The sequence below is a fragment of the Somniosus microcephalus genome, chromosome 4 (genome assembly GCF_052327205.1).
Source record: "Somniosus microcephalus isolate GS21.2 chromosome 4, FLI_Smic_1.0, whole genome shotgun sequence".
In the NCBI taxonomy this organism is placed as follows: Eukaryota; Metazoa; Chordata; class Chondrichthyes; order Squaliformes; family Somniosidae; genus Somniosus; species Somniosus microcephalus.
Genome location: NC_140990.1, coordinates 269037897 through 269056748, shown reverse-complemented (window position 1 = coordinate 269056748; position 18852 = coordinate 269037897). Strand labels below are relative to the sequence as shown.

The following is an 18852-nucleotide window of genomic DNA, read 5'->3' as shown; positions in this document are numbered from 1 at the left end:
GCACCAGCAGGCTATTCATTTGTGGAGGGCATCACAGCTGAGCCTGATCATGTTCTCACCTGATGTCCATACACACACTTTCCAGCAGGAGGCAACTGAAATGCAATAGGAAGCCAGAACCCTGACTGGTTTTCCCCCTCCATAGCCAAGGAGCACTATGGGCAATTGTAGCACCCCAACTGTTGCACTGGCTGAGATCAGCAGACCAGGGATTGAACCTGGTACCTTCTGTGTGGATTAGCATAAATCAGATATAATTGCCAAACCAGGAGGGAAAAAAATAACTGAATTTAGTATCAAGGAAACCACTAATTTGGAGTCTAAATAGAATAAAATCACACGCTCTTTACAAAATATTACTTTATTAAATATCATAAATAATTTTGAATCCAAAAAAAGTCATGTTTAAAATCAAAATAGAACATTTATATGCGGAATACTTCCTGAAAGAGAATTATTGTAATTGTCAGTTGCTATTACAGCACAGGATTTTCTCCCATTAGAGACCATTCTGTGCTGTTCAAGTGGTAACTGTGCATATCTCATGTATGTTACTTCATAACAGGGTGTAAACTGGTTATAATTCTGGCTCTGCTATATTCAACTAAGATTTTTTTTTTTTTTTTAAAGACAAATAAATTAAATGTTCAAAGAAGTTATATTACGGTCATGAAATCAAGACAGGCAAATCTGTGGTAAAGACAAATTTTATAAAATGAGACAGTTTAGTTCAGTGTATTAAAGTAAATAAAAAATACGTATGAGTGAAAGCTGACAATTTATTCAGGTCTGGTGCTGTATGGCCTGTATGGGTGCTGTAAATCTCTGTAATCTAAAAAAACAATACTGAATCAACACTGCCCTAACATAATTGAATGGCATATTTTAAAATCACACTGGAAAACTACAAGCACATGTGCTCAATATCCAATTAACCAATCTGAAGGCTAATTGCAATCTGCACAGCTGACAAAGTTTTGCATCATAATAAGCACAATATAAACTCAAGTTCGGAATATATATTCCTGAATATTAGTATACATGAACAATCCCCATTTCCATGTTTTGGGTGGGGGGGGTGGGGGGGGGGGTGATTACACACAAGTCTTGTTCATCACAAAAAAAATTAAAACCAATTTTAAAGAAGCAAAAAAAAATGCCTCCCAGTAATGAATAATGCACAACATGATTATAAGTGTATTAATGTTAACACAGATAAATGACATGATGTAATTTAGTTTAGTAGATAATGACTCATGTGGTACTAACATCTTCTAACAATGTGGTATCAAAGACTTTTGTTCTGGAAAAAACACTCAAGGACACAGCTCCCTTTCAAAGTAAAAGTATGTTTTAACCACCTAACTTACCTTGCACACATGGTATTTTAAAATTTCACAAACATGCATCTAATACATGATTAATGACTATCGTACCATTATGAAACCAGTCACAAAATGCAATATACATATCTATCTCAAATATTAAAGTAATGATTTGTCTTTTCAGTTAACGATTTCATTAACTTCCACATCAGAATGGCAATACATGCTGCAACAAGACACCTCAGCAGTAGTTTAAGCCAGTAAACCACCTAGTCAATTTCTTTATGTTCTGTACTCTTTATAATATACCCTCCCTGCGGTAGAGCAAAATCGAATTGCCTCTCACATTTGCAGACAGCTCTGTGAAGGTGATAATAGACCTGCTCCCTGCTGTCATGAGGCAGGAAATAGGAAAATGGCATATGGGGGCCAGAAGAGAATAAAAAAAGAAAGGAACTGAACCACAACAGCAAAAACAGACTACAACAAAGGTGAACAGCAACCCAAACTGTAATTTAACTGTCTCCCTGGCAATGTTAAACACTTCCAATTATCTAACTTCTCTGAATGCATTAAAGTAACTTGTAGATTATTGGAAACGGTCACGAAATCATTTAACTTTCATATACAAATTAGAATTATAAATTGTTAATTCATTCATCAGATTCTATCAGCTGCATATTCCCATTACATTCCGCAAGTTAATATCTCAGTTTTGAAATTCTTTATTATTTAATAAGAATTAACAAATGCAGTACATTAGTTTAGCAATCAAACCACTGAAGTGTCAATTGTATAGGCACTCAAATCTTCACAAAGTGCAATTGTCAAAGCTGAAGACAATCTTTATATTTTAGCAAGTGACCAGTGAAACGGGCATAATAAAATATAATGTACATGCTTTGTACTTATTTAGATTAGATGGGTACCATCTATTTTAAAATATGTGCTGTTTGCTCAGTTTATACTAAGTTTACATCAGGCTCCAAATCCAATTCCTTTCAACTGTGCTTTGCACCTGCTAATCAGCAGCCATTTGATCAATAAAAATCAACATTAAATATTTAATATTCACCTCACTAGTAAACATGGCTTTTTTTCTACATATATGAACAATTACTGATTTAATGGGCCTCATTTATGTCTGCCTTCCTGGCCTCCTATATAAATGCAAGTCTGTCTTTCTTTACAAAGAATGCTAACCATTTTACAATCCAATCTTTGCTACAACAGTTTTTTTTTAAAAAAAGCAAAGTTCTTCACATTGAGCTTCGGAGGTATTTTTACCATGTGTTCAGAATTCTATTTTAAGCCTCTAAAGGGTAAGTTGGTTTGCACCAATTTAAAAAGAAAATTAGGACTATAAATAGCAAACATTATAAAATGGATAAGTGGTGTTTTTTTTTAAAAAGGTTAAATACTCCTTTGGACAACGAAAGCAAAAATTACAAATTGAGCTTCGCAATATAACCACTCAAGCACAAAAATACTGTAAAATATGAAAAATGGGAAAACATTTAACATATATTTGTGATGCAAAAGTTTACGGAAAATCATCAATTAACATATGGCTCAGCTCATGCCTAATTCTACTTCAAACATTTAACCAACATATCATTCTTCTTAAGAATATACTGAAAAACTGGTGTATATATTGAATGCTAGAGGGTTTACAGTACTTTAAAGAATTAGTATTAATTGTGCGCATTTGACGATCACGAGATTTAATGTCACATAAGTAACATATTTACTAAGAATCTGATCATACCTTCCCCTTTACGCTCTGAATAGGATCCACTACTACGGCAACAGCTCGCTCCGACAGGGCTTCAAAGCTCTGCTGAGTGTTGATGTCAACTCCTGAAAGCCAGCATCCAAAGCCAGGGTGACTATGGTACCAGCCAACAACCATTTCAGGCCTAAAGCAGAGCAAATGGCTAAGTGTTTTTATTTTGAAAATAAAAGGCAAAATACTACTTTGAGCAAGGAAATCAAAAAAATATAAATGAAGCTTAACACAAGCATGATAATACTATAAAGTAGGAAAAATGGGAACTCATTCAACATACATTTATGATGGTGTGGAAGTGAAGAAAGTGTGTCATACGAGCGCTATCATTAAAAAGATGTGCATTAGCGGTGGTAGATCATGCTTTCAATTTTTCACCCTGTTACCACACCTTCCCTGAGCCAGTTTTTACCCTTTCAGCACTTGAGAGTAAATATCCACCCTTCAAATATCAATTAAAGCAGCAGTGGGACCAGGAACTCAGTCAAGAAGCAATTTACACTATTCTGCAGTGCTGCTGAGCCTTTTGTTAACATTAATTTTTAAGCTTTTTTCACAGTGAAGGTATTTGAACAAGCATATGACAACTGTTGATAGGTATGAAATGAAACTGCAAAGAGATACAAAATAAAATAGCAATCAACTTCAGAAATTTAAACAATTTGTAATATTTGTACATTAATGCAAATAAAAATAATTCAATTGCATAAATGAAATTGTCAATGAAGAAAAGGATGTTCTGAGGATACGGATTTCTGGTGATCTTACTTTTACAATATAATATGGATATTTTATATCCTACCTGCCTGTCTGCTTCAACATGTCCAGCATTTTGGCTTGAAAAACAGGGTCAACTGCTTCAACACTAACACCCTGTGAAAAGAAAAAAATAAGCAAATTGTTTAGCTTTGATAAACAATTGTTCCAAACTAAACTTGGTACAAAAACCGAGAACAGAAAAATTCTTAGAGTCAATTTGTTTTCGAGCAAAAAATAAATAAAAATACAGCTCACCGTGCCTGACTGAGGCATAGCAAATACATCGATAACACGGACAGTATAGTCATCAACAAATTCACCCAGCATCAGGCCCATCACTTCCATTGGAACGCCAGCCCGTCCATGTTTCAACATCTGCACATTACCAAAACACATACCAACAAAAACATATATCTCACTGTTTTTCAACCCAGAAAGAGAAAACAACCTTCTTTATAATGTGTGAAATACTACCATGTTATAATAAGTCGTCACAACTTAACAAGTTTGTTTTTCCTCAGTTTAGTTTTTGCATATTCTGATTTGCTTTATATCATTTAAGGTCATTACGCTCTATTATGAAGGCAAACAACATGCAGTTATGCATTATAAATGGAAAGCTAAGCACTTAAAATACAAAAGGAGCCAAAACATTTTGTTAGAAAGACAAAAAGATGAATATGGTGGCTTAGAAATGGTACTAAGGGAGATGGAATGTCAAATAGATTATATTTTACTTGCCTTGTGTCATTACATTCTAAACTACAATACGTAATTAACATGATCAAAGAGCCAACAAACCTACACTCTTACCTTCAGCAGAGCAAGTGAAGAGATGTAAACCTGTTCTGCTGTATCCACGGCTGGGGCATCAGTTGGTGGGCCCTAAAAAACACAAAAGAGACTGATGACAAACATTTTCCAAGCAAGCAGTAGTTTTATTAAAACAAACTCATTTAATTACCTGCTTAGATCGTTCATTTTTATATTGCCACAGCTGATATATCTTGGGGTAGGTAGTCTGGCAAACACTGGCATATTCAAATTTTAAATGAGATTTTATATTCAACCTAAAATTTAGATTAAACCTTCACTACAAGTATTCATAAGCATTTCATTTTGTACTAAAGTTTAATTAATAACCTCACTTGAACACCTGGATAGTATTTTATATAAAGAAAGCATATTCTGAAAAGCAACTTATTTTATACCAACAACACAAATTGCTTAAAAGCTGAATGCAGAAGAAATACTAATTTTTTTATATTACGTGAAGAAACTGCAATCATTCTCTCAATAGGGTATAAAATATTATGGACATTAGCTGCATTTTTGTGAACACATACTACCACTAATGGCACATAAATAAGGTAAAAGTGGGTATCTGATCTCCTTAATAAACACCTGGTTGAGTGCTCACAAAGAAAGCCACATAATGTTACCCTGTCACAACTGTCAAAGTCTGATCTGGCAATTACCTGTGTGGTTCAAACAATGGTGTGAATGTAAACACCACTAGACTAGCATGATTAATCTGTACTGTAACAAACAGCAACTTCCTTCAGCCTCTGCGGTTACAAGCTAAAAGACAGCCAGATGAGGGATGTGGGAGCACTTTACAGGTAACAGCCTGAGCTACAGCTTGAGAAAATGCACCAACATTCCCTAGGTATAACAGCTGTCAACAAAATATACCACAAGATACCTTATGGGCCATTCAAACAATGAAGCTCACTTCACCTATTTTGAAGTATTTATTATTAAATATTCATGTCGCAAATATACATCTCAAATACAACTTTATGAATTTTCAGTTTTATTTTAAACAAACATAAAAGGGGCTTTTTTATTACACTGCAAGGGTGATTTTCATGCTGCAACACACTTCTGTGCAAAATGCTGCCAGCGTTGTTGCATGAAAGCTGCACTCCTCACCACTTTTATCGTAAAATTCAACAGTACTCTCAAAACCTAAGGATACCATCAGAATCTGATTTCAAATTACCCTTAGACCACCAAAAGCAAAAAAAATCATCTCTCTGGGCCAACTGGTTTTGTTCATTTTCAGTTCAAGTACTGTGACAAAAAGTAAATGTCAATCATCTACCTGAATAATTAGAAGTCTAGTATACAGTGCATCACACATTAAATGTGCAGGGTGGCAGATTAAATCTCATCGTAGCACAAAAATAAATCAAGTGTCAGACTTTTCTGATTTGCTCAACTAACCATTACCTGTTATGTTAACCATACCAATATGATCAAATACAGATCAGGAAAATTACCAATAAAGCAATGAGGACCTCCACACAACCAAACAATTCAATGTCTCAATTTTTTTCTAAAGGTACTAACTTGGAATCAGTACCTAACATAGTCAGCCATTTTTTTTTCCAGCTACTATCTTCAAATCAAATCAAATCAAATCAACTTTTATTGTCATTGTTAGTGCACAAGTGCAGTACAACGAAATGTAGGCTTGCGGCTCCCGAGAGTGTACAATTTGGATTAGGACACTTAAACATTTCAACATACATTTGTACATATATATTAGCATAAATATGACCATAATAAAGTGCATCGGCAGATGTGCAGGCTTTAGTGTTTATTTGTGGAGTTCAGTAGGATGACAGCCCTGGGAAAGAAGCTGTTCCTAAATCTGGTCGTACGGGTGCGAATGCATCTGTAGCGTCTTCCAGATGGTAGGAGGGCGAACAGACTGTGGCTGGGGTGGGTAGGGTCTTTGATGATGGTCCGTGCCCTCCGTAGGCAGCATTTCTGATATATATGTTCTATGGTCGGTAGCCGGGTGCCGGTAATGCGTTGGGCAGTTTTGACTACCCGCTGCAGGGCTTTCCGGTCATGGGAGCTACAGCCGCCGTACCATACCGTGATACTTAGTTTTTCATGTAGCTGAATTTAGAACCAAAGAAGTTTAAAGCACAGAACGAGGCCATTCGGTCCATCATGTCTGTGCCGGCTCTTTGCTAGAGCACTTAGCTACTCTCCCCCTCCATAGCCCTGTATCTTCCTCAGCTTCAAATCTTTATCCATTTTTCCCCAGAAGAGATGCAAAGGTCTCTCTGCTTCAACCACTTCCTGTAGCAAAGCATTCCATGCTTTAAGAATTCGCTGCGTAAAGAAATTTGTAACTTCTCTGTTCACTGTGACAATTTTAAATTGATCGTAACCTATCAAAACCCTTCAGTTTCAAAAATGTCTTCTAAATCTCTTCATAGCCTTTTCTTCTCTAGTATCTCAAGTCCTTCCTCAGAACTATTGTTTCTCATCCCTGGTATCATCCTGTATGGCAATTTACCAAATGCCTCAAGTTCTCAATTGGGGAAAAGCTAATTTTACTAAGTTGAGATGTGATTTCGCCAAAGTGGACTGGAGACAGAAACTTGAAGGCATTCAAGGAGAAGATAGTGAGGGTTCAGGGCAATTATATTCCCTTAAAGAAAAAGGGTGGGACTAACAAATCTAGAGCTCCCTGGATGTCAAGGGGCATACAGGGTAGGATAAAGAAAAAAAGGGAAGCTTATGACAGATACCAAGGGCTCAATACTGCAGAAACCCTAGTGGAGTATAGAAAGTGCAGGGGTGAAATTAAAAAGGAAATTAGGAAAGCAAAGAGAGGGCATGAAAAAATATTGGCAAGTAAAATCAAGGAAAACCCAAAGATGTTTTATAAATACATTAAGAGCAAGAGGATAACTAAAGTAAGAGTAGGGCCTATTAGGGACCATAAAGGTAACCTGTGTGTGGAGGCAGAAAACATGGGTATGGTTCTTAATGAATACTTTGCGTCTTTTTTCACAAAAGAGAGGGATGATGCAGACATTGCAATCAGGGAGGAGGAGTGTGAAATATTAGATGAAATAGACATAGTGAAAGAGGAAGTATTAAGGGGTTTAGCATCTTTGAAAGTGGATAAATCCCTAGGCCCGGATGAAATGTATCCCAGACTGTTAAGAGAAGTAAGAGAGGAAATAGCAGCGGCTCTGACCATCATTTTCCAATACTCTCTGGCTATAGGTGTGGTGCCTGAGGACTGCTAACGTGATACCGTTGTTTAAAAAGGGAGAAAGGGATAAACCGAGTAATTACAGGCCAGTCAACCTAACCTCAGCGGTGGGAAAATTATTGGAAAAAATTCTGAGGGACAGGATAAATCTTCATTTAGAAAGACACGGAATAATCAGGGACAGTCAGCATGCATTTGTTAAGGGAAGGTTGTGTCTAACTAACTTGGTTGAATTTTTTGAGGAGGTAACAAGGAGGGTCGATGAGAGTAGTGCATTTGATGTCGTCTATATGGACGTATGAGGAGAGATTGTGTCGATTGGGCTTATACTCACTGGAGTTTAGAAGATTGAGAGGGGATCTCATCGAAACCTATAAAATTCTGTCAGGCCTGGACAGACTAGATGCAGGAAGGATGCTTCTGATGGCCGGGGAGTCCAGAACCAGGGGTCATAGTCTAAGGATAAGGGGTAAGCCATTTAGGACTGAAATGAGGAGGAATTTCTTCACCCAGAGTGGTGAACCTGTGGAATTCTCTGCCACAGATGGCGGTGGAGGCCAGTTCATTAAATATATTCAAGGAGTTGGATATATTTCTTAAGGCTAAAGGGATCAAGGGATATGGGGAGAAGGCAGGGACAGGGTACTGAATTTGGATGATCAGCCATGATCTCATTGAATGGCGGAGCAGGCTCGAAGGGCCTACTCCTACTCCTATCTTCTATGTTTCTATGATTTTAGCAAGGCTTTTGATAAGGTCCCGCATGGCAGACTGGTCATGAAAGTAAAAGCTCATGGGATCCAAGGCAAAGTGGCAAGTTGGATCCAAAATTGGCTCAGAGGCAGGAAACAAAGGGTAATGGTCGAACGGTGTTTTTGTGACTGGAAGGCTGTTTCCAGTGGGGTTCCGCAGGGCTCAGTACTGGGTCCTTTGCTTTTTGTGGTATATATCAATGATTTGGACTTAAATGTAGAAAGCATGATTAAGAAGTTTGCAGATGATACATTGGCCGTGTGGTTGATAATGAAGAAGCAAGTTGTAGACTGCAGGAAGATATCAATGGACTGGTCTGGCTGGCAGAACAATGGCAAATGGAATTCAATACGGAGAAGTATGAGGTAATGCATTTGGGGAGAGCTAACAAGGTAAGGGAATACACAATAAATGGTAGGACACTGAGAAGTGCAGAGGATCAGAGGGACCTTGGAGTGCATGTCCACAGATCCCTGAAGGTAGCAGGACAGGTAGATAAGGTGGTTAAGGCAGCATACAGGATACTTGCCTTTATTAGCCGAGGCATGGAATATAAGAGCAGGGAGGTTATGCTTGAACTGTATAAAACACTAGTTAGGCCTCAGCTAGAATACTGTGTGCAGTTCTGGTCACCACATTACAGGAAGGATGTGATTGCACTAGAGAGGGTGCACAGATTTACGAGGATGTTGCCTGGGCTGGGGAATTTTAGCTATGAGGAAAGATTGGATAGGCTGGGGTTGTTTTCTTTGGAACAGAGGAGGCTGAGACGAGACCTAATTGAGGTGTATAAAATTATGAGGGGCCTAGATAGACTGGATAGGAAGGACCTATTTGCCTCAGCAGGAGGGTCAATAACCAGGGGGCATAGATTTAAAGTAAATGATCAGAGGTTTAGAGGGGATTTGAGGAGAATTTTTTTCACCCAGAGGGTGGTGGAGGTCTGGAACTCACTGCCTGAAAGGGTGGTAGAGGCAGAAACCCTCATCACATTACTTGGATATGCACTTGAAGTGCTGTAGCCTACAAGGCTACGGACCAAGTGCTGGAAAGTGGGAATAAGGTGGATAGCTCTTTGTTGGCCGGCACAGACAAGATGGCCTCCTTCTGTGCTGTAAATTTCTATGATTCTATGATTCATTCTAAAAATCCATATACTCTATCTAGTGCATTCGCTTTATCCGCCCAATTGGCCACTTAAACATAACTTGCCTTTAAGAAATCCACGTTGGCTGTCCTTGATTATCCACGCATCTCTAAATATTCATTAATATAATCTTGATAGATATATATATATATATATATAACACTAGCTGGAGTGCCCGGCGGTGCCGAGGGTTTTTTGAGGGCATGTTTTTATGAAAAAAGTAGAAATAATTTTTATATATATATAAAAAAGAGTTTGTCTGTCTGTGTGGGAAGGAGAGAGAGAGAGACTGGGGGGGGAGGGAGAGAGAGACGTGGCGGGGGGGAGGGAGAGAGAGACTGGGGGGGGAGGGAAAGAGAGCAAGACAGACTGGGGGGGGAGGAGAGAGAGACGGGGGAGGAGAGAGAGACGGGGGAGAGAGACGGGGAGGAGAGAGAGACGGGGGAGGAGAGAGAGACGGGGGAGGAGAGAGAGACGGGGGAGAAGAGAGAGACGGGGGAGAAGAGAGAGACGGGGGAGAAGAGAGAGACGGGGGAGAAGAGAGAGACGGGGAGAAGAGAGAGACGGGGGAGAAGAGAGAGACGGGGGAGAAGAGAGAGACGGGGGAGAAGAGAGAGACGGGGGAGAAGAGAGAGACGGGGGAGAAGAGAGAGACGGGGGAGAAGAGAGAGACGGGGGAGAAGAGAGAGACGGGGGAGAAGAGAGAGACGGGGAGAAGAGAGAGACGGGGGAGAAGAGAGAGACGGGGGAGAAGAGAGAGACGGGGGAGAAGAGAGAGACGGGGAGAAGAGAGAGACGGGGTAGAAGAGAGAGACGGGGGAGAAGAGAGAGACGGGGGAGAAGAGAGAGACGGGGAGAAGAGAGAGACGGGGGAGAAGAGAGAGACGGGGGAGAAGAGAGAGACGGGAGAGAAGACAGAGACGGGGGAGAAGAGAGAGACGGGGGAGAAGAGAGAGACGGGGGAGAAGAGAGAGAGAGACGGGGGAGAAGAGAGAGACGGGGGAGAAGAGAGAGACGGGGGAGAAGAGAGAGACGGGGGAGGAGAGAGAGACGGGGAGAAGAGAGAGACGGGGGAGAAGAGAGAGACGGGGGAGAAGAGAGAGACGGGGGAGAAGAGAGAGAGACTGCTGGATTTAGTTCGGGATTAGCCTGGAGAGCGGGGGGAGGAAGGAGCGCCTCAGGCCTGGCCCGATGGACCCCTGCAAAGGAAAGGAAAGAAGGCGGCGAGCTCTCCCTCACTCTCCCACCCCCTCACTCTTTCCCTCCCTCACCCTCTCTCTCTCCCTCCCGCTATCTCTCCCTGCTTTACTCTCTCTCCCTCCCTCCCCCTCTCCTCTCCCTCCCTCCGTCCTCTCCCTCCCTCCCCCTCCCTGCCACCCCCGTGTGCGGATCAGCGCCTCAGGGGGGGCCCGACTCACCTTAGCTCAGGTCCCGCTCCAGGCCGCTGCCGAAGTTCACGCGCTCGCTGTCTCCCGCCCCGCCAGCCTTTACCAAGATGGCGGTGATGGCTACGCTCGGCTCCGTCCCGCCCCGCCAGCCTTTTCCAAGATGGCGGCGATCACCGCCACTGGTTTGGAATCGGGCCCAGCGGGACGGGCGGTGCCTAGCTCGGGTGTGGCTGGCGAGAAGAGGCCGAGGCTTCGAGGCCTGAGGCAGCTGATCCACCGCCGAGGGGGGGAAAGCCCGAGTCCCCTTTGCAAATGGATTTTTTTTTCCTTTTAAAACCTACTTTTTTTTTGCTGGAAATCTATATTTCATATCATTTAATCCCCATTACCATTTTTTTAGCTTGAGGCCCAGCAGGTGTTTAATGGCCGCCGCTGAGCTCCTGCACTAACGGCAGTTTGAATGATTAGGCCCCGCCCACCCCGTAGGATTGGTCAACGTTCACATCATTCAACGCTAATGAGCGGATTTTGTCCTTTTTTTTAACGTTTTTTGTAGTGTCCGAACAATTTTTGTCTGACCAAAAAGTAAATACGCCTATTAGACTCCCCTAATGATAAGCTTTCTTTTGATATAACATGTGTGTAGGTACGCTCTATAACTTTTGAGTGTATAGCGGACAGAGACAAACAGACAAACCAACTCTTTTATATATATATAGATAGATAGATTTATAACATAAAACATAAATTAAAAATAATTCTGGGGAAAAACAGGAAACATTAACTTCTGACATCTCCCATCTCTTGCCTCTCTCTGAAACCGGAGGCTTCAGTTCTGCTGTTTCCCCAAGGTTCCATTGTGTACTTGGGCCTTCCAAATGAAAAGGCTCAACCAAGCAGAGGACTCCCAGAATGCAACAATGTTCATGTATGTCACTCTGACAGACAACTCCTAAGATAAATAGGAGGTAGTAATAGACAGGCTGGCGGTAATTAAAGTCACCCGGTCCAGATAGGATGCATCCTAAAATAACAGAAAATGCTGGAAACACTCAGCAGGCCAGGCAGCATCCGTGGAGAGAATCAGAGTTAACGTTACAGGTCTGGGACCCTTCATCAGAGCTGGAAAAAGCTGGAGATGAAACAGATATTAAGCAGGTGCAGAAACAGGAAGGGGAGGGAGGAATTGAAGGAGCATACTGTGCTCAGGTAAGAGGCAGGAAAGATAAAATGTTGCAAATAGGGGTGGCAAAATCATGCAGCATGAAAAATGGGTGCAGGGGTTATAATTTGAAATTGTTGAACTCAATGTTGAGTCCTAGGTTGCCGAGGGAAGTACGGGTAGAAATTGTGGAGGTGCTGGCCACAATCTTCCAATCCTCCTTAGATACAGGGTGGTGCCAAAGGACTGGAGGATTGCAAATGTTACACCCTTGTTCAAAAAGGGGGAGAAGGAAAAACCTGGCAATTACAGGCCAGTCAGTTTAACGTCAGTGGTGGGGAAGTTTTTAGAAACAATAATCGGGAGAAAATTAACAGCCACTTGAACAAGCATGGATTTGTTAAGGGCAAATCGTGTTTGACTAACTTGATTGAGTTTATTGATGAGATAACAGAGAGGGTGGATGAGCTCAGTGCAGTTAATGTTGTGTACTTGATAAAGTGCCACATGTTAGGGCTGTTAGCAAAATGGCAGCTCATGAGATAAAAAGGGGCAGTGGCAGCGTGGATACAACATTGGCTAAGCGATAGAAAACAGAGAGTTGTGGTGAATGGCTGTTTTTCAGACTGGAGGGAGGTATACAGTGGCATTTCCCAAGATTCATCACTAGGGCCACTGCTGTTTTTTGATGTACATTAATGACTTGGACTTGGGTGGTATAGCACACAATTTAGAAATCTGCAGATGACACGAAACTTGGAAATGTAGCGAACAGTGAGGAAGACGGTAATAGACTTCAAGAAGACAGGTTGGTGGAATGGGCGGACACGTGGCAGATGAAATTCAATGCAGAGAATTGTGAGGAGATACATTTTGGTACGAAGAATAAGAGACCATACCAAATGGTACAATTTTAAAGGGGGTACAAGAACAGAGAGACCTGGGGGTGCTTATGCACAATTTTTTAACTTTTTTAATTATTCATTCACAGGATGTGGGCACCACTGGCAAGGCCAGCATTTATTGCCCATCCCTAATTGTCCTCGAGAAGGTGGGGGCGAGCCGCCTTCTTGAACCGCTGCAGTCCGTGTGGCAAAGGTACTCCCACAGTGCTATTAGTTCCAGGATTTTGATCCAGTAATGATGAAGGAACAGCAATATATTTCCAAGTCAAGATGGTGTGTGACTTGGAGGTATGGTATCCCCATGAGCCTGCTGCCCTTGTCCTTCTTGGTGGTAGATGTCACAGGTTTTGGAGGTGCTGTCGAAGAAGCCTTGGCGAGTTGCCGCAGTGCATCTTGTAGATGGTACACACTGCAGCCACAGTGCGCCAGTGGTGGAGGGAGTGGCTGTTTAAGGTGGTGGATGGGGCACCAGTCAAGCAGGCTGCTCTGTCCTGGATGGTGTTGAGCTTCTTGAGTGTTGCATTCATCCAGGCAAGTGGCTAGTAGGAACATAGGAACATGAGTAGGCAATACAGCTCCTCGAGCCTGTTCCGATCATGGCTGATCTGCGACCTAACTACTTATACCCGCCGTTGGATCATATCCCTTAATGCCTTTGGTTAACAAAAAGCTATCAATCTCAGATTTAAAATTAACAATTGATCTAGCATTAATTGCCGTTTGCGGAAGAGACTTCCAAACTTCTATCACCCTTTGTGTGTGGAAGCGTTTCTTAATTTCACTCCCGAAAGGTCTGGCTCTAATTTTTAAACTGTGCCCCCGACTCCTAGACTCCCCAACCAGCAGAAATAGTATCTCTCTATCTACCCTTTTTGTTCGGCTTAATATGTTGAAAACTTCGATCAGATCACCCTTTAACCTTCTAAATACTAGGGAATACAACCCTAATTTGTGTAATCCCTCCTCATAACTTAACCCTCGAATGCCGGGTATCATTCTGGTAAACCTATACTGCACTCCCTCCAAGGCAAACTAATGGGACTAAAGGCTGACAAGTCCCCTGGCCCTGATGGCCTGCATCCTAGGGTTTTAAAAGAAGTGGCTGCAGAGATAGTGGATGCATTGGTTGTAATCTACCAAAATTCCCATGATTCTGGAGAGGTCCCAGCAGATTGGAAAACCGCAAACATAACTCCCCTATTTAAGAAAGGAGGGAGACAGAAAGCAGGAAACGATAGGACAGTTAGCCTAACATCTGTCATTGGGAAAATGCTGGAATCCATTATTAAGGAAGAAATAGCAGGACATTTAGAAAATCATCATACAATCAAGCAGAGTCAACACGCTTTTATGAAAGGGAAATCGTGTTTGACAAATTTACTAGAGTTCTTTGAGGATGTAACGAGCAGGGTGGATAAAGGGGAAGCAGTAGATGTAGTGTATTTGGATTTCCAGAAGGCATTTGATAAGGTGCTGCATAAAAGGTTACTGCACAAGATAAGAGCTCACGGTGTTAGGGGTAATATATTAGATTGGATAGAGGATTGGCTAACTAACAGAAAAGAGAGAGTCGGAATAAATGGGTAATTTTCAGGTTGGCAAACTGTAACTAGCGGGGTGCCACAGGGATCAGTGCTGGGGCCTCAACTATTTACAATCCATATTAATGACTTGGATGAAGGGACCGAGTGTACATAGAAACATAGAGATAGGAACAGGAGTAGGCCATTCGGCCCTTCGAGCCTGCTCCGCCATTCAATGAGATCATGGCTGATCTTCGTCTGAGATCATAGCTGATCTTACCAGTTCAGTACCCCGTCCCCGCCTTTTCTCCGTAACCCTTAATCCCCTTAGCCTTCAGAAATATATCCAATTCTCTCTTGAAAATATTTATTGAATTAGCCTTCACAGCCCTCTGTGGCAGGGAATTCCACAGGCTCACCACTCTTTGAGTGAAGAAATTCTTCCTCATCTCTGTTTTAAATGATTTGCCCGCTATTTTTAGACTGTGGCCCCTGGTTCTGTGCTCCCCTGCCATTGGAAACATTCTCTCTGAATTCAGCCTGTCCAGGCCTGCCATAATTTTATATGTTTCGATGAGATCCCCTCTCAATCTTCTAAACTCCAGTGAGTACAAGCCCAAACTATTCAATCTCTCCTCGTAGGTCATTCCCGCCATTCCAGGTATCAGCCTGGTGAATCGCCGCTGCACTCTTTCCATGGCAAGAACATCCTTCCGCAGATGGGGCGACCAAAACTGTACACAATACTCCAGATGCGGTCTCACCAGCACCTTGTACAGCTGTAGTAAGGTATCCCTATTCCTATACTCGAACCCCCTTGATATGAAGGCCAACATACCATTTGCCTTCTTAATCGCCTGTTGCACCTGCATGCTCTCCTTCAGTGACTGGTGCACAAGAACGCCCAGGTCCCTCTGCACTTCCCCATCTCCCAATCTATTGCCATTTAGATAATAATCCACCCTCCTGTTTTTACCCCCAAAGTGGATAACCTCGCATTTATCCACATTATAGTGCATCTGCCACGTATCCGCCCATTCCCCCAACCTGTCCAAATCGCACTGTAGCCTCCTGACATCCTCATCAGAGCCCACCCCTCCTCCTAGTTTAGTGTCGTCAGCGAATTTTGAAATATTGCATCCAATTCCCTGATCCAGATCATTTATATATATTGTGAACAGCTGGGGTCCCAGGACAGATCCTTGCGGCACCCCGCTGGTCACTGCCTGCCACTCTGAAAACGAGCCGTTTATTCCAACTCTCTGTTTTCTATCCGCCAGCCAGTTCTCTATCCACGTTAATACTTTGCCCCCAATCCCATGAGCCTTAATTTTGCATGATAATCTTTTGTGTGGAACCTTATCGAATGCTTTCTGGAAGTCAAGGTACACCACATCCACTGGCTCTCCCCCATCTATTTTACCAGTTACTTCCTCAAAAAATTCCAGCAGATTAGTCAAACACGATTTACCCTTTGTAAATCCATGTTGACTCTGTCCGATCCTTTCCCCATTTGTCAAGTGCTCCGCTATTTTATCCTTAATAATGGACTCTAGCATTTTGCCCACAACCGATGTAAGGCTTACTGGTCTATAATTCCCTGCTTTCTCTCTACCCCCCTTTTTAAATAGTGGGGTAACATTAGCTACCCTCCAATCCACGGGTACTGTTCCCGAGTCAATGGAGTTCCGGAAGATGATCCTTAGAGCATCTGCTATCTCCAGGGCCACCTCCTTAAGTACCCTAGGATGTAGTTTATCAGGCCCCGGGGATTTGTCGGCCTTCAGTCCCCTCAACTTACCCAACACCATATCCCTAGAGATACTAATTTCTGTCAGCTCCTCCCTCTCATTAGTCCCTATGTTTGTCGATATTCCTGGGAGGTTATTTGTGTCCTCCTTTGTGAATACAGAACCAAAGTATGAGTTTAATTGGTCTGCCATTTCCTTATTCTCCATTATATATTCTCCCGAATCGGACTGCAAGGGACCGACTTGGGATTTTACCAGTCTTTTCCTCCTGATATACCGATAAAAGCTTTTGCAGTCTGTCTTTATGTTTGCTGCAAGTTTACTTTCGTATTCTATTTTCCCCTTCCTGATTAATCCCTTTGTCCTCTTTTGCTGTATCCTGTACTGCCCCCAATCTTCCGGTCTGGTGCTTTTTTTTGCCAGTTGATATGCCCTTTTTTTTTATTTTATGCTGTCCCTAATTTCCCTCGTTATCCACGGTTGAGTCACCTTTTTAGGTTTATTTTTATGCCAAACCGGTATAAACATGTTCTGGAATTCTTCCATTCTATCTTTGAATGCTTGCCATTGTCTATCCACTGTCAATCCCCCCAGAAACACCACCCAATCAATCTTACCCAATTCCCGTCTCATACCCTCGTAATTCCCTTTATTTAAGTTCTGGACCTTAGTCTCTGATTCAATTTCCTCACTCTCCATCTCGACTGAGAGCTCGATCATATTATGATCGCTCTGACCCAAGGGGCCTCGTACAAGAAGATTGCTGATAAGTCCCTTCTCATTGCACAATACCCAGTCTAAAATGGTTGCCAAATTTGCTGATGATACAAAGATAAGTGGGAAAGCAAGTTGTGAGAAGTACAGAAAGAGTCTGCAAAGGGATATACATAGGTTAAGTGAGTGGGCAAAAATTTGGCAGATGGAGTATAATGTGGGAAAATGTGAGGTTATCCCCTTTGGTAGGAAGAATAAAAAAGCAAAATATTATTTAAATAGAGACTACAGAATGCTGCGGTACAGAGGGATCTGGGTGCCCTCGTACATGAAACACAAAAAGTTAGCATGCAGGTACAGCAAGTAATTAGGAAGGCAAATGGAATATTGGCCTTTATTGCAAGGGGGATGGAGTATAATAGTAGGGAAGTCTTGCTACAAATGCCCAGGGCGTTGGTGAGACCACACATAAAGTACTGCATACAATTTTGGTCTCATTTAAGGATATACTTGCATTGGAGGCAGTTCAGAGAAGGTTCACGAGGTTGATTCCTGAGATGAAGGGGTTGTCTTATGAGTAAATAATAATTCTAATAGGTCTAAGAGCGTTAAAAAAACAAGCCTGAAGGCTTTGTGTCTTAATGCGAGGAGCATTTGTAATAAGGTGGATTAATTGGCTGCGCAAATAGAGGTAAACGAATATGATTTGGTTGGGATTACGCAAACATGGCTCAAGGATGGCCAAGGCTGGGAACTCAACATCCAGGGGTATTCAATATTCAGGAAAGATAGGCAAAAAGGAAAGGGAGGTGGGGTAGCATTACTGGTTAAAGAAGGGATTAATACAATTGTAATGAAGGATATTAGCTCTGATGATGTGGAATCTGTATGGGTAGAACTGAGAAATACTAAGGGGAAAAAAACATTAGTGGGAGTGGTATATAGACCTCCAAACAGTAAGGCGGAGGTTGGGGATGGCATTAAAAGGGAAATTAAAGAAGCGTGCAATAAGGGCACAGCAGTCATCATGGGTGACTTTAATCTACATTTAGATTGGGCCAACGAAATTAGTAACAATACTGTGGAGGAGGAATTCCTGGAGTGTTTACGGGATGGTTTCCTGGACCAATATGTCGAGGAACCAACCAGAGATCAGGCCATCTTAGACTGGGTATTATGTAACGAGAAAGGATTAATTAGCAATCTTGTTGTACGAGGCCCCTTGGGTCGGAGCGATCATAATATGATCGAATTCTTCATTAAGATGGAGAATGAAGTAGTTGACTCAGAGACAAGGGTCCTCAATTTAAATAAAGGAAACTACGATGGTCTGAGGAGCGAGTTGGGTAGAATTGATTGGGGAATGGCACTCAAAGGGTTGATGGTGGATAGGCAATGGCAAACATTCAAAGACCGAATGGATGAGCTACAGAATTTGTTCATCCCAGTTTGGCATAAAAATAAAACAAAAAAAGGTGACTCAACCGTGGCTAACAAGGGAAATTAGGGATAGCATAAGATCCAAGGACAGAACATATAAATTGGCTAGAAAAAGCAATAATCCTGAGGATTGGGAGCAGTTTAGGAGTCAACAAAGGAGGACAAAGGG

At 41.9% G+C, this 18852-nt stretch overlaps 1 protein-coding gene across 3 annotated transcripts in view; it reads right to left on the bottom strand.

The window, feature by feature from the left end:
- psmd14 (proteasome 26S subunit, non-ATPase 14) overlaps positions 1–18852 on the bottom strand; it is a 115263-nt gene that overhangs the window by 46731 nt on the left and 49680 nt on the right. For all 3 annotated transcript variants that reach the window (XM_085986412.1, XM_085986413.1, XM_085986411.1), the window contains exons 3-6: positions 4687–4758; positions 4129–4248; positions 3917–3987; positions 3094–3244 (exon numbers count right to left, since the gene is read on the bottom strand). In XM_085986412.1, the coding sequence (XP_085842538.1) occupies positions 3094–3244; positions 3917–3987; positions 4129–4248; positions 4687–4758 (414 nt within the window). The remainder of the gene's footprint in view (positions 1–3093; positions 3245–3916; positions 3988–4128; positions 4249–4686; positions 4759–18852) is intronic.